The sequence below is a fragment of the Berghia stephanieae genome, chromosome 2 (genome assembly GCF_034508935.2).
Source record: "Berghia stephanieae isolate SIO BIC M18660-M18661 chromosome 2, UCSD_Bste_1.3, whole genome shotgun sequence".
NCBI classification, from domain to species: domain Eukaryota; kingdom Metazoa; phylum Mollusca; class Gastropoda; order Nudibranchia; family Aeolidiidae; genus Berghia; species Berghia stephanieae.
Genome location: NC_088361.1, coordinates 111,264,280 through 111,277,178, shown reverse-complemented (window position 1 = coordinate 111,277,178; position 12,899 = coordinate 111,264,280). Strand labels below are relative to the sequence as shown.

Here is a 12,899-nt window from a genome sequence, read left to right as displayed (position 1 = left end):
TAATTTGCATATTGCTGACCCAAAAACAAAAAAAAAAAGGGAGAGGAAGGAGGGGCAGAATTACACTGATTTTAACGACATTATTGTATAATTTTTATTTTATTGCAAAAGATTAATACCATAAGTCTCTAAATTTTCAATTTGTTTTTGTTTTTTCTTACAAAAGGTTATTTAGTCTCTACTAAATTTGCCTCACTTGGACTTAACAGGTGAGTTTGGTTGACATTTTGGATTGGTTTGATGCCATCTCTCAGCGTTTACGGAACGACAAAAATAATGGTGTAGCCATTCGGCATTCGGAAGAATTAAATTTTCATTTCTCATTCGAACAAAAAAGGTTTAAAGGTTGATATGTGACAGTGAATGTGGCATTGTTGAATGCAAGAAGCCATTCTTATTTGTATGATTCAAAAATTAAAAAAAATATTAATTAACTAATTATTTAATGAAATAAAAAATTACTTCATTTTAAAAAACATTACATTTTATATCTCAAGAAACAGATTTGTTTCTTCATTTCTTTCCCCTATCATTTAAATCCAGCCCTCAACATATCTGTGCGTGTTGAATCAGAGTTCACTGTATAACAATTCCACTGACTTGACAGTTACCACCTGCCACTTACAAAGATTCACTCAGTCAGAGTTGCCTACTTGAAAACTTTAAAATTTGTAATTGTTAGGAGATAAATATAGAAATTGCTATAATCGTCTTTATAGATCAACAATTTACCATCACAATGATTAAATATCACTTCAAAATCCTTAAAATTATCTACTTTGGCATCAACTTTCATTTTCAATAAGTTTTAATGACTTAGAGATGCTTATCAAGTTTTGATATTGTAGTTGAAATTCCAGAATTTTACGAATTTTTCATAGTAGTTGGCAAGTCTGGTATTTACCAACTTTTTTTTTTGGAGCAAAATATTTCTTTTCCCCAAAAGATTCTGAATTCTCAAGTTAAACTTTTAGTAGAAAATTGATGAACTAATTGTTACTTGTCAGATAAGATTGTCTTATGACTTGTAAGGACGAAGGACTACATCAATCTACAAGCAGCAAGTCGTAGAACCAAGGCCAAAAATTCTCTTTTTTTGGGTTCTTGCAAATTAATTTTCTTGAAATCTGATTTTATTTTCTGAAGAATAAACAGAATTAGACCAAAAAAAAATAATAAAAAATTGATTCCTGTGGCAATTTTGTAGTTATGCTATCCGATCTTAATCTATTTTCAAAAGTTGAACTCTCTGTTCATTGTTGCTTCCTGTTCGAAAATAATAAAGCAAATGTTATTAAAGCAGAAGCAAGCATTCATCAATGTTGAGTCGGTAATTAATAATATTTACACTCACAAAACAAGAACAAAGATTGCAATGCGAAATTGGTCAATAATGGAATCAACTTTAAGTGACATTTCATGCTCTAAACTCTCCACTTGCTGTTACCAGTCATTAGATTATCCTCTGACTTTGACCATGGACATGATAAATTCAACGAAAATGATGACAATTTCTTAAGAATGAGATGTAAAACATTTGTTTGTTTGTTTGTTTTTAAGGGTTTTACGGCGCTTGCAACACATTAAGGTTATATCAGCGCCAGTAAAAAGGAAGAAAATGGGATAGTAAAAAGTTCTAGAATTACAATTACAGCACCCAAGAGAAAGTAAGACATAGGGGAACTAGGAACAAAAAGGGATCAGATGTAAATTCCAAGAGCATACCGCCAATGTACTTAGTTTGAGATCACCTATAAGTCTCATCCGGACACAAGACAAAAATCCAACAAAGAGGAACACACTCAAATGCTTACATTATACATTAAAAATAACAATAGAATAATACATAACAGAGAGATGATTTACAAGGAAAAAAAATATCATCTCCCAAAACACTAACTATGCATTTGACTGTTTCCCTCCCAGCCAGGACTCCGACCAGGGCCAGGAAAATGACCAAGCAATCTCATTCCAAGACAAAGACAGAAAGTATGTCAGGATCCCCACCCAGTGTAAAACATTTATAAAGATTCAAAATATGATAATATAAGGTTTTATGGAGAGAAAAAAATGCACCACTAACATTGTGAATTAACATAAATAGCAGAATCGATTTTTCACTGGTAAAAATTGTATCATGAAAATAAGGAGTCAATGCCAACAGAACGTCATGTTACAAAAGGGTAAAATTCACAATAGATTGAAGACATAATTAAAAGTGCATTTTCTAAGCCTTTTGATCGAATTAAATCCCTGTCAATCTTTTTTTAATTTAGAATAAAAATTGATTTATTTCCAAAATTTGCCCTCCCGCATCACCCCCCCCCCCCCCCCCCTTAAAAAAAAAACCCCAAAAACAATGAAACCAAGAAAAATTTCTCTAAAAATGGATCAATCGTTGAATTTAAGTCACTGTTACTTGAAAACAAGTGAATAGATTTTTGTCAAAATCATTTCGTAAAAAAACATCCTAAAACTTTTGTTTTAATTTTTCTACACAAAAACAGAAATTATTTCAAAGTTGGTAATGTTATCTACAATATTAGAAAAGTTCCTGACAAGCAAGTCAATTTTCAATTCCATCACAAACTTACTTTCAAATCAACCTGTTAATACCCAAGACTTGAAATAAAAGCACTGTCTGCAATGTTGTATTTTATAGCAATGATCTGACTCCGTTCAATGAAAAATAAAATACATAAGCATCAGAGGAATGGAAAGTTCCGGCGAGATGCGACGCATGACTGCATGAGCGAGTTTGGTTCATTCATATGGTAGTCTATAAAATATCAATGGCCTTCTGATCAAATCTTGACTCTTGTGTCGTCATCTTCGTCGTTAATCGATGGTGGCTTGGGCAAAAGCAGGGAGGTGGTAATACTTCTTGAAATAGATGATGACTCTGTGGAAACGTGACGAGTAGAGACTCAGTTATATTTGAATTGTATTTCGACAATTACAATGAGTATCATAGATAAAATAAAAATATAAAATGGAGGTTTTTTTTAACGTTCGAATCATCTTTGTATCTTATAGTAAAAAAGGTATGCCTCTTTCTTTTAAAACCTCATACATTAGTAAACCAGAGTTATGCCCCCTGTGTCAAACATCTGAGGTGGGAATATTTGAAGAGGGTCAGCCCTTTAACCCATTGCGGCCCAAATCGCCCGTCATCGCCCGCTCAAAAAACATCTCAAACAGTCCAAATCGCCCGATATCGCCCGCCAGGGACCCAGCGTCTTTGAACCCGTAAACTAAAAACGTGTGTAGAACCACTTCTTTTTATTTAGAAAACGAAAGTAGAGAAAGAGTGAAAGTGGAACTAGAAATTTCCTGATCGTTTTTATCTCAATTCATTTGTCTGCTGTGATTTTTTGAAGTTTGTCGACCAAATCGGTTGTGGTAACGTCCTTTTTTTTTTTTTTTTTTGCTGGAATGTCGTTTGAATTCCTCAATTCTTGGGCGTGATCAACGTTTTTTAATGGATAGTGATGATGATAGTACTCATTCAGACACTGAATCAGACATTGAGGTTGAGTTGGATGCGTATTTTGATGACATTGACAATGGGTTTCATGTGTTTTAATATTATTACATATTTTTCAACTTTAACATTTTTTTTCAAATCAAAATATGAATCAATAGTCCAAAACAATACATCAAATAAAAGGCCATTTATTCTTCTATCCAAAACAGCTTTTATTTTGTTTCTAGCATGCCTCACATTCTTGCAATTAATGTTTTAATGAAGTGTACTATGACATTTGGAAGAGTTATCTCCCCTCGCATGGTCTGTGAGAGACATTTTTTCAGATTATGCCCGGCCAGCAATGGGTTAAGGATTAAATGTATATATTGTAATTGTATATACAACAACATTTTCTGATTTTCACAGATACAATAGCTCATATATTGATTTTTTTTTTTTTTTGGAGGCGTAAGACTTGGTATAAATGATTCATAATTATATTTTATATCTGTAATATATCTGAGACACACTGGTGCTCACTCCCAATTACCTAAATTGATTCATAGAACAACTACAATAAATATCAAATCAACAGATAAAATTTAAAAAAAACAACTTTTATAACGACTTCCAAATGTTGATTAATTAAAGTTACTTACTATCCTCATAACAAAAAGAGTACTTACGCAGCAGCACCCAGAAAGAATGTACAAGCGTGGGTGAAAAGTAAAGTGGGCAAGTTGGCCAGGGAGAACAATCGGGTCTTTTTGATGACTTGCGAGTTCCTCATGCTAAGACGGACAGTGTTCGGTTTGGTGCCAGGGTGACGGAATCTCTCACTCCAATTGTTACTGGGAAAATGAAGAAATCAGAAAAATTACTTACTTTTTCCAATTTGGAAACTTGAAATTTGAGCTTTTATATAACTCACTCAATCCTAGAGATTTTTGCTACTTTTCGAAATTGGAAAAAAATAATGTATTTAAAAAATGAGCAAGTACATAAATAGTTTTATTCAACTACCATTAACAAGCAAAAACGGAAAAAAAAAAATAATAAATTTGATACTACGCCTATAATTTGTCTCAGAAAAATGTAATAAATAGGCAAGGAGTAAAAGTAACCCGGGTAAACTACGGATATAGTCGGTGTTAGGGTTGAGTGAGATAACGCAATATCCACTAAACATGCTCAAAATGCTTTACATGGGGTCCCTAGCCAACAACAACACTTAACATGTAGGACGGGACATTACGCCTATTAGGCGATATTACAATTTTTTTCGGACAGAGACAACACTGTTAACGGCCGGGTAGTCATATTACACCTGAGTACTGTGAGAGAATGTGAGTGAAGAGCCTTTTCCAAGGACTCAAATATGGGCCGTTTAAGAGCGAGACTTGAACCCTGGACCTTCGTATCCGAAGTGAATGTTGATACCACTGGACCACATAGTCACACCAATTAGATGTGATAATTGAATTGATTATGTCTTCATTATTGTTTTTTAAGTTGCTTCCTTCGCAAAGCAGTCAATCATCAAATGAAGATCAGAACAAAATCTGTATAAAACAATGGCAGACAATGCAGACCTTCAGAACCATTAGGGTCATTGGGCCGGAGTTTATTCCGGTTTCTATAGTGTGAAATGGATGACAGCAATTGCTTGCAGGTCTTTGAAATATGACGCTAGTTTATGGCAAAGTAATTTCGACCATGTCTAACAGACCCAGCTACTCAATCAATGCTGGTTGGACAGTGTGTGTGTGGGGGAGGATCAGAAAAAAATCTTGACAGCACCTGGGATTGATCCCAGTCCCTTTGCATGTGAAGTTAGAGCTCTACCAACTGAGCTATGGGGATCCCCAATGCCAGACAAAGTAGAAATAAAAATACAAGAGAACAAAAAAAAAACCTCCCAAAAAATCAGCCAGACGAAAGCTGCGGTCGAAGCAGGCTGATTTTTTAGGATGTTTTTATTCTTTAAATTTTATTTAACCCACTCAACCCTAACACCGACTATATCCGTAGTATACCCGGGTTACTTTTACCCCATGCCTATTTATTACATTTTTATGAGACAAATTATAGGCGTAGTATCAAAGCTACTGTTTTTAGTTTTTACATGTTAATGGTAGTTGAATAAAACTATCCATGTACATGCTCATTTTTAATACATTTTTTTCCAATTTGGAAAGTAGCAAAAAATCTCTAGGATTGAGTGAGTTAATAATAATAATAAATAATATATTATATTTTGTTGAGCACTCTTCCATATCACGTGGAAGTGCTCAGATCGCTTTACAGGGGAATCAACAATTCAATTTGGAAAATAACAAAGTCCTAAGATGCTTTTTAAAACGTATCTTCTGATGAAGAATGTCGTATTTCTTTTGGAAGTTTGTTCCATCCAGAGGGTTGGGATGTTTCTGGCAGGACAGGATCGTCCTCCTCATGACTCGTCTGCTTTGTCTAGCACTGTTCTAGACACGTTTATTCAAATTTTGATCTCACACCTACCCATGCTTGCTCCCTAATTTGTCAAAGTAATTCACCAAAACTCTGCTTGGCGAGTACTAGAGATAGATAGATAGATAGATAGATAGATAGATAGATAAAGAGATAGATAGATAGATAGATAGATAGATAGATAGATAGATAGATAGATAGATAGATAGATAGATAGATAGATGGATAGATAATTTGTCACAGTAATTCACCAAAACTTTGCTTGGAGAGTAAAATACAAGCGCTTCATGGTCTTTAAGAATGAAACTCGACTTCTGATCTGTAGTTGTCATTCAGAGCCAACGTTTATCCCAGATTCTATAGCGTTAAACATACAATTGCAACACTTGCTACCTTTTGGATAGGACACCATTCTATCGCAAAGTCATTAACACTAGATTTGACAGACCCAGCCACCCAATCACTGCTGGGCAGACATGGGGTCGGCGAAAAAAAAAAGAAAATCAAATGCTGTACGAATACCTATATGAATATTTAACAAACCAAAATCTATTTACAAATTCAGCAAGACTTTGCACTCTTGCAAAAATTCTAAAATCATTAGCAGATCAACAACGAATCCCTAATTTCAAAGACAACCTACTGACACTAAAATGACAATGTACAAAAACATACTAAGGGGAGGTAACTCCCGACACTAAAATGACAATGTACAAAAACATACTAAGGTGGAGGTAACTCCTGACACTAAAATGACAATGTACAAAAACATACTAAGGTGGAGGTAACTCCTGACACTAAAATGACAATGTACAAAAACATACTAAGGTGGAGGTAACTCCTGACACTAAAACGACAATGTACAAAAACATACTAAGGTGGAGGTAACTCCTGACACATAAAATGACAATGTACAAAAACATACTAAGGTGGAGGTAACTCCTGACACTAAAATGACAATGTACAAAAACATACTAAGGTGGAGGTAACTCCTGACACTAAAATGACAATGTACAAAAACATACTAAGGTGGAGGTAACTCCTGACACTAAAATGACAATGTACAAAAACATACTAAGGTGGAGGTAACTCCTGACACTAAAATGACAATGTACAAAAACATACTAAGGTGGAGGTAACTCCTGACACTTAAATGACAATGTACAAAAACATACTAAGGTGGAGGTAACTCCTGACACTAAAATGACAATGTACAAAAACATACTAAGGTGGAGGTAACTCCTGACACTAAAACGACAATGTACAAAAACATACTAAGGTGGAGGTAACTCAGGCTGGCTTGACCAGTCCCATATCCAGTCTGTCCCAGGATCCTGATGGGAGACAAAGACACGAAAAGGCGTTTCATTCATTAGGTTGAAAGAACAAGGCAATATGAGACAAAGAAGATGAGATCCACATTGTAATGTTAAAAATTCGTAGTTTTTGTGGTGGAAAATAATGCTGGGTGCTTAATCTACCTTTATACTTACTTAATTACTTATCCGAACCAGCGACCACCTGAGCTCTAGCCCTTCTGTCTTGTGCCATGACGTAGAAGTAAGACGTCTTTTGTAGTTGTTCCAGATGACTATAAAGTGTAGATCCACCTTTATATCCTTATCAATTTAAAAACGTTTCTAGTCCTTACACTATGTTCTTACACTGTGTGATTTACTGCTGTATCTTTTCATTTTCGATATGACTGACTGACTTAACTGACTTAAGGCCTTTCGCTTCCTAATCATCCGATCGGGACGCTTCAGCTGCCTCTCTAATCATCTTTGCCATTTCCTTTCACAGTTCACGGTCTTTTGCTGTGGATGCTAATTTCAGAAGGTTTTCCTTTGATTTTAATTCTTTGTTATTTTGAAGGCGTTTTAGGTCTCTATTAAGGACAGTGTGAATTGACGTGGGTGGTCGACCTTGATATTTATTCTTGTGTCCAGATGGGGAGAAAAACGTATTCATGGCTTTATTAGTATTAGCCGCTATAATTTCACCTCTTCTGAGTATATGCCCCAAAAGCCGCCATCTTGCATCCAGGATTTGAATGGATAAGGGTCTTTCATTGTATTTTCCATACAGTGTTTTATTGCTTATTTTTGAGGGGTATCGGATATTCAGGACTCTTTTCAGTTTTTCTATGGAATTTTTCAAATCTTTGCTCTTCATTTTCGACCTGATTTCTTGAATTTAGAAAGTTTATTTTGTTCTGCAGATGGAGCTCAAAAATAATTCGTGGTTCTCCAAATCTATCATAAAAGTAAAGAGTTCTAGATCCATTCTAAATTGTAACCAGGTATCCAAAAAAAAAAAAAAACAAAAAAAAAAAAAACAAAAAAAAAACAAAAAAAAAAAACAAACAAAAACAAAAACAACCCAATATTAAAGTGGAAATGAACAGACATGTATGGTTTTAGTTGTTCTCTCTCATAGAAACAATAATATTTGTTGTACACAACAACAACATATTTTTTACCATAAATATATATTTGCAATTTTTTTCAGACAGAGAGACAACGCTGTAAACAACCGGGTACTTGTTATACACCTGAGTACAGTGAGAAAATGTGAATAAAGAGCCTTTTCCAAGGACTCAACTATGCGCTGAGTGAGGCTCGAACCCAGGACCTTTCCTATCCTATAGTGAGTGTCATATCACTAGACCACATAGCCGCACTGACCTTAGCAACTCTCCAGGTGTCATGAGACCATTCTGTGTTTGGGCTGGAAGGACCATTGGGACTGTGGAGACAAATACACATCGCTTAAACCTCAATACATAGGAATCACATGTGTATATAGATGACACTATTATATGTACACACTCATCAATCATAAACGTCATCATTATCATCATCTTCACACACACTCTCTCTCTCCCTCTCTCTCTCTCTCTCTCTCTCTCTCTCTCTCTCTCTCTCTATCTACAGTGAGATAGATAGATAAAAAAGAGATAGAGAGGGAGAAAGAGAGAGAGAGAGAGAGAGAGAGAGAGAGAGAGAGAGAGAGAGAGAGAGAGAGAGAGAACAGGAGAGCGAGTGGAGATTGAGCTAGATAGCTAGATAGACAGATAGCTAGATAGATAGATAGATAGCTAGATAGATAGATAGATAGATAGATAGATAGATAGATAGATAGATAGATAGATAGATAGATAGATACGTTTTTTAAAAGTTTTTAAGGGTTTTACGGCGCTTGCAACACATTTAAGTTATATCAGCGCCAGTAAAAAGGAAGAAAATCGGATAGTAAAAAGTTTTAGAATTATAATTAAAGCATCCAAGAGAAAGTAAGACAACGGTGAACTGGGAACAAATAGGGATCATATGTAGATTCCAAGAGCATACCACCAATGTACTTAGTTTGAGATCACCTATAAGTCTCATCCGGACACAGACCTGCCACTTCACAAAAAATGAAATCAGTATGACATTGTAAAAAAATCAGTATCTGGGTAAAAAAATCAGTATGAGACGTAAAATTATCCAATGGTTGGGCTACTCAAACTAACCAAAGCGTCACAACCCCCCCCCCCCCCCCCTATTTTTCCGCAACACCCAAAATGGCACGCACAACGCCAATCTGGCAATCGGACTACTAACTTATTTAAAGATGGTGGCACTTGGTAACGAGTCAGAAGCCAGGGACCGCTGTGGTTTACCAGTACAGCTCGCTGTCGCTTCACAAAGGAAATGAAAACTAAATAACGCGCCGTGTGTGTTTTCTATCTGTGTGAGGGCATCACAAAGAGGCTCGCTACGTCATGTGATCTATCAAGGTATCGCGGGACGGGTCAAAGTTCACGAGACTTGAAAATTTTAACGTTCAACGTAAAGCATAAAGTAAACGTAAAAGAGAGGGGTGGAGGGCTGCGGGCCCTTGGTCACTTGGTGAAATCGGTACGATCGGCATGCAGATCGGGAAATCGGTACGATCGGCAAGTAAATCGGGAAATCGGTAAATACTAAAAAAGGTCTTGCAAATCGGTATGATACCGATTAATCGGTATGAACGGCAGGTCTGCGGACACAAGCACAAAATCCAACAAAGAGGAATACACTCAAATGTTTACAAATCATATATAATAAACAAAACATAATACAGTGCATAACAGAGAGATGATTTACAATACAAAAAATATAATCACCCAAAACAATAACTATGCATTCGACTGTCTCCCTCCCAGTTAAGGACTCCGGCCAGGGTCAGGACAAAACCAAGCAATCTAATACCAAGACAAAGACAGAAAGCAAATTGGAAAACAGCTATAAGGGGATAGAAGACACATATTGTACCTCCCTGCCCACCATGGGATAGATAGATAGATAGATAGATAGATAGAGTGGGTGAGAGATAGAGAAAGAAAGAGAGAGACACACACACACACAGAGAGAGAGAGAGAGAGAGAGAGAGAGAGAGAGAGAGAGAGAGAGAGAGAGAGAGAGAGAAAGAAGAGAGAGAGAGAGAGAGAGAGAGAGAGAGAGAGAGAGAGAGAGAGAGAGAGAGAGGGGGGGGGACCCAAGATTACCACTGCAGCATTAGGTATTCCCTACTTCCATGACATCCCTATTTTTAAAAAAACAAATCAAAAACCCCAACCAACCTGCCCTTGGCGGACGACTCGTTACTGTTGGGTCTGGACGGGGTACGCGACTCCCTCTGGGCGTCGATCAGCAGCTTCTCCAGGCTGCTTCCCGAGTAGGACACGGTCGGATCGGGATCGGGATCGGTGGAGGCATCTCGGGGATGATTGCTGTAGTGGAGTTCTACCCAAGAATCTGAGGATTGTAAAAAAAAAAAAAAAAAATTTTTTTAAAGATCATATTGATGAATGACATGCACTTAGATAAAATACTCACAAACATCCACCAGCCGGAGTTAACTTAGCTACACACAAAAACGTGAGTAACCGTAAACGTTTATAGTCTGATTAGTATATTATATAATTTTAGTGAGAATTTAGCACCATAATGGCTGTCTAAAACAATAACGGAAGGAGAGTCGAGTGACTTCAATGTCGTTCCTTTCATAAGTAATAAAAATAACAACGTGTATTTATTTCTTTTTTTTTTAGGGAGACAACTCTAATATTGACAATTGTACGGTGAGATGAGGCGAGTTCAAACCCTTGGCCTTTAGGACTCGAACCAGGGATGTACCGGTCGAAGACCAAAAAACGTCCAGAGTGGAGAATATTTAAATTTCTTTTAAAAATTGAATAATAAAATCCTGTGCTGCCGGAATCTGGAAAAAAAAAACTTATTTATAAATTTGGTCAGAAAAATCGTCCTTCAAATATCGATCGATTTAAATGACCCTCATCTTGGAAAAACAAAAAACAAAAACAACAAAAACAAAAAACAAAAAAAAAAAGCCTCTCAAACCTGGGACTTCGCGAGGTCCCAGGTTGAGAGTTTTTTGCCAAGATGAGTCAAAAAAAAAAAAAGCGAATGTCGTTCTGTAGCTGGAGCCAAACATTTCGTATTTCTACGAATCTTTCGTAGCACTAGGCATGTCTGTATTATAGATAGATAGTCACTGTAAGGACAGACAGCGCGGCATAGCCTACCATTCTCTCTTTAAATTTTTTTTTTTTTTAAATTGAGCTTTTATATAGCGCAATATCCACTTAACGTGCTCAAATCGCTTTACAAGGGGTCCCTGGTCAACAGCAACATTTAATATGTAGGACGAGACATAACGCCTGTTAGGCGATATTACAATTTTTCGGACAAAGACAACGCTGTTAACGGCCAGGTACTCATTTTACACCTGAGTACGGTGAGAGAATGTGAGTAAAGAGTCTTTTCCAAGGACTCAACTATGCGTCGAGCGAGGCTCGAACCCAGGAGCTTCCGATCCGAAAGCGAGTGTCATACCACTAGACCACATAGCCGCCCATCAGTAATTTGATTCCCAACACCTGTGTCTTTTATCTCATGAATAAATACAGACCGGCCTAGCACTACGAAAAATTCGTAGAAATACGAATTTTTGGCTCCAGTTACAGAGCTAGCTGCACAAGTCTCTTTGACTCTAAAAAAAAATTGTTGAAAAGGGAAGTTTAGTTCCTTGCAATCTATATCCAGGACTTTGGAGCAATTTTTGAGAGCAAACTGTTCATTTATAAAGCTATTTAAAGTGATTTTTTCCTCCTTTTTTCTTTCCCTTGGAAACGACGAATTTTTGAAATTTCAAGTTGGCATCTCTGATAAAGCCGACCTCATTCCTCATAATTCAGGCTTAGAGAAGAGCCTGGCTACTGTTTCTTTGTGACTAAATTGATCTTTTCCTTCTCTCGTTTCGTTTCGTCCTCAGCGCTTATTTCTCTCGATATGCCGGTGGTGGTAATGGTAAATTAATCATTATGCACCATCGCATTTGCCCCAGATTTAAATAAAGGAACCGATTTATAATAACTGTAACAATTGAAAATAAGTAATAAGTACGAACTTCACCTGCTGTAATCTGACCCCCCCCCCCCCCCCCCCCCCCAACAAAAAGAAAGAAAGAAACAAATAAACAAAAAAAAAAAAAAAAAATCAACACACACACACACACACAATACATAAAAGCCAAAATGCCTTTAAAAAAATAATTTGAAAAAAAGTAATCACAGTACGGCAGCGCTCTTGTCTTAATGGCAATGGCCGGTTATAAAGGCCGTGCTCTTAAAAAAACAAAAACAAAAAAAGAAAAAACAAAAACAACAAAACAAAAAACAAACACGTTTCTTAAAATGTTGGCCAGGAAACTCGTACTTTGAAATCGATCGATTGAAATGGAAAATAGCCCCCCCCCCCCCCCCCTCCCTCCCTCTTGCCAAAAACTCTAAACATGTCATCTGGACGGACGTCATCCCAGGTTTGACAGATTTTGCAAGGATGAGGGCTATTTTAATCGATTTGGTATTCGAAGGACCAGTTTTTTGGAGCCAAATTGTCTTTTGAAAATG

At 36.5% G+C, this 12,899-nt stretch overlaps 1 protein-coding gene across 2 annotated transcripts in view; it reads right to left on the bottom strand.

The window, feature by feature from the left end:
- Positions 1-140: 140 nt before the first annotated feature.
- Positions 141-12,899, bottom strand: part of LOC144966236 (BCL2/adenovirus E1B 19 kDa protein-interacting protein 3-like) — a 54,782-nt gene continuing 42,023 nt past the window's right edge. For both annotated transcript variants that reach the window (XM_078902423.1, XM_078902422.1), the window contains exons 2-6: positions 10,548-10,722; positions 8,626-8,686; positions 7,214-7,272; positions 4,156-4,320; positions 141-2,902 (exon numbers count right to left, since the gene is read on the bottom strand). In XM_078902423.1, coding sequence (XP_078758549.1) covers positions 2,839-2,902; positions 4,156-4,320; positions 7,214-7,272; positions 8,626-8,686; positions 10,548-10,722 — 524 coding nt within the window. In that variant the 3' untranslated portion in view covers positions 141-2,838. The remainder of the gene's footprint in view (positions 2,903-4,155; positions 4,321-7,213; positions 7,273-8,625; positions 8,687-10,547; positions 10,723-12,899) is intronic.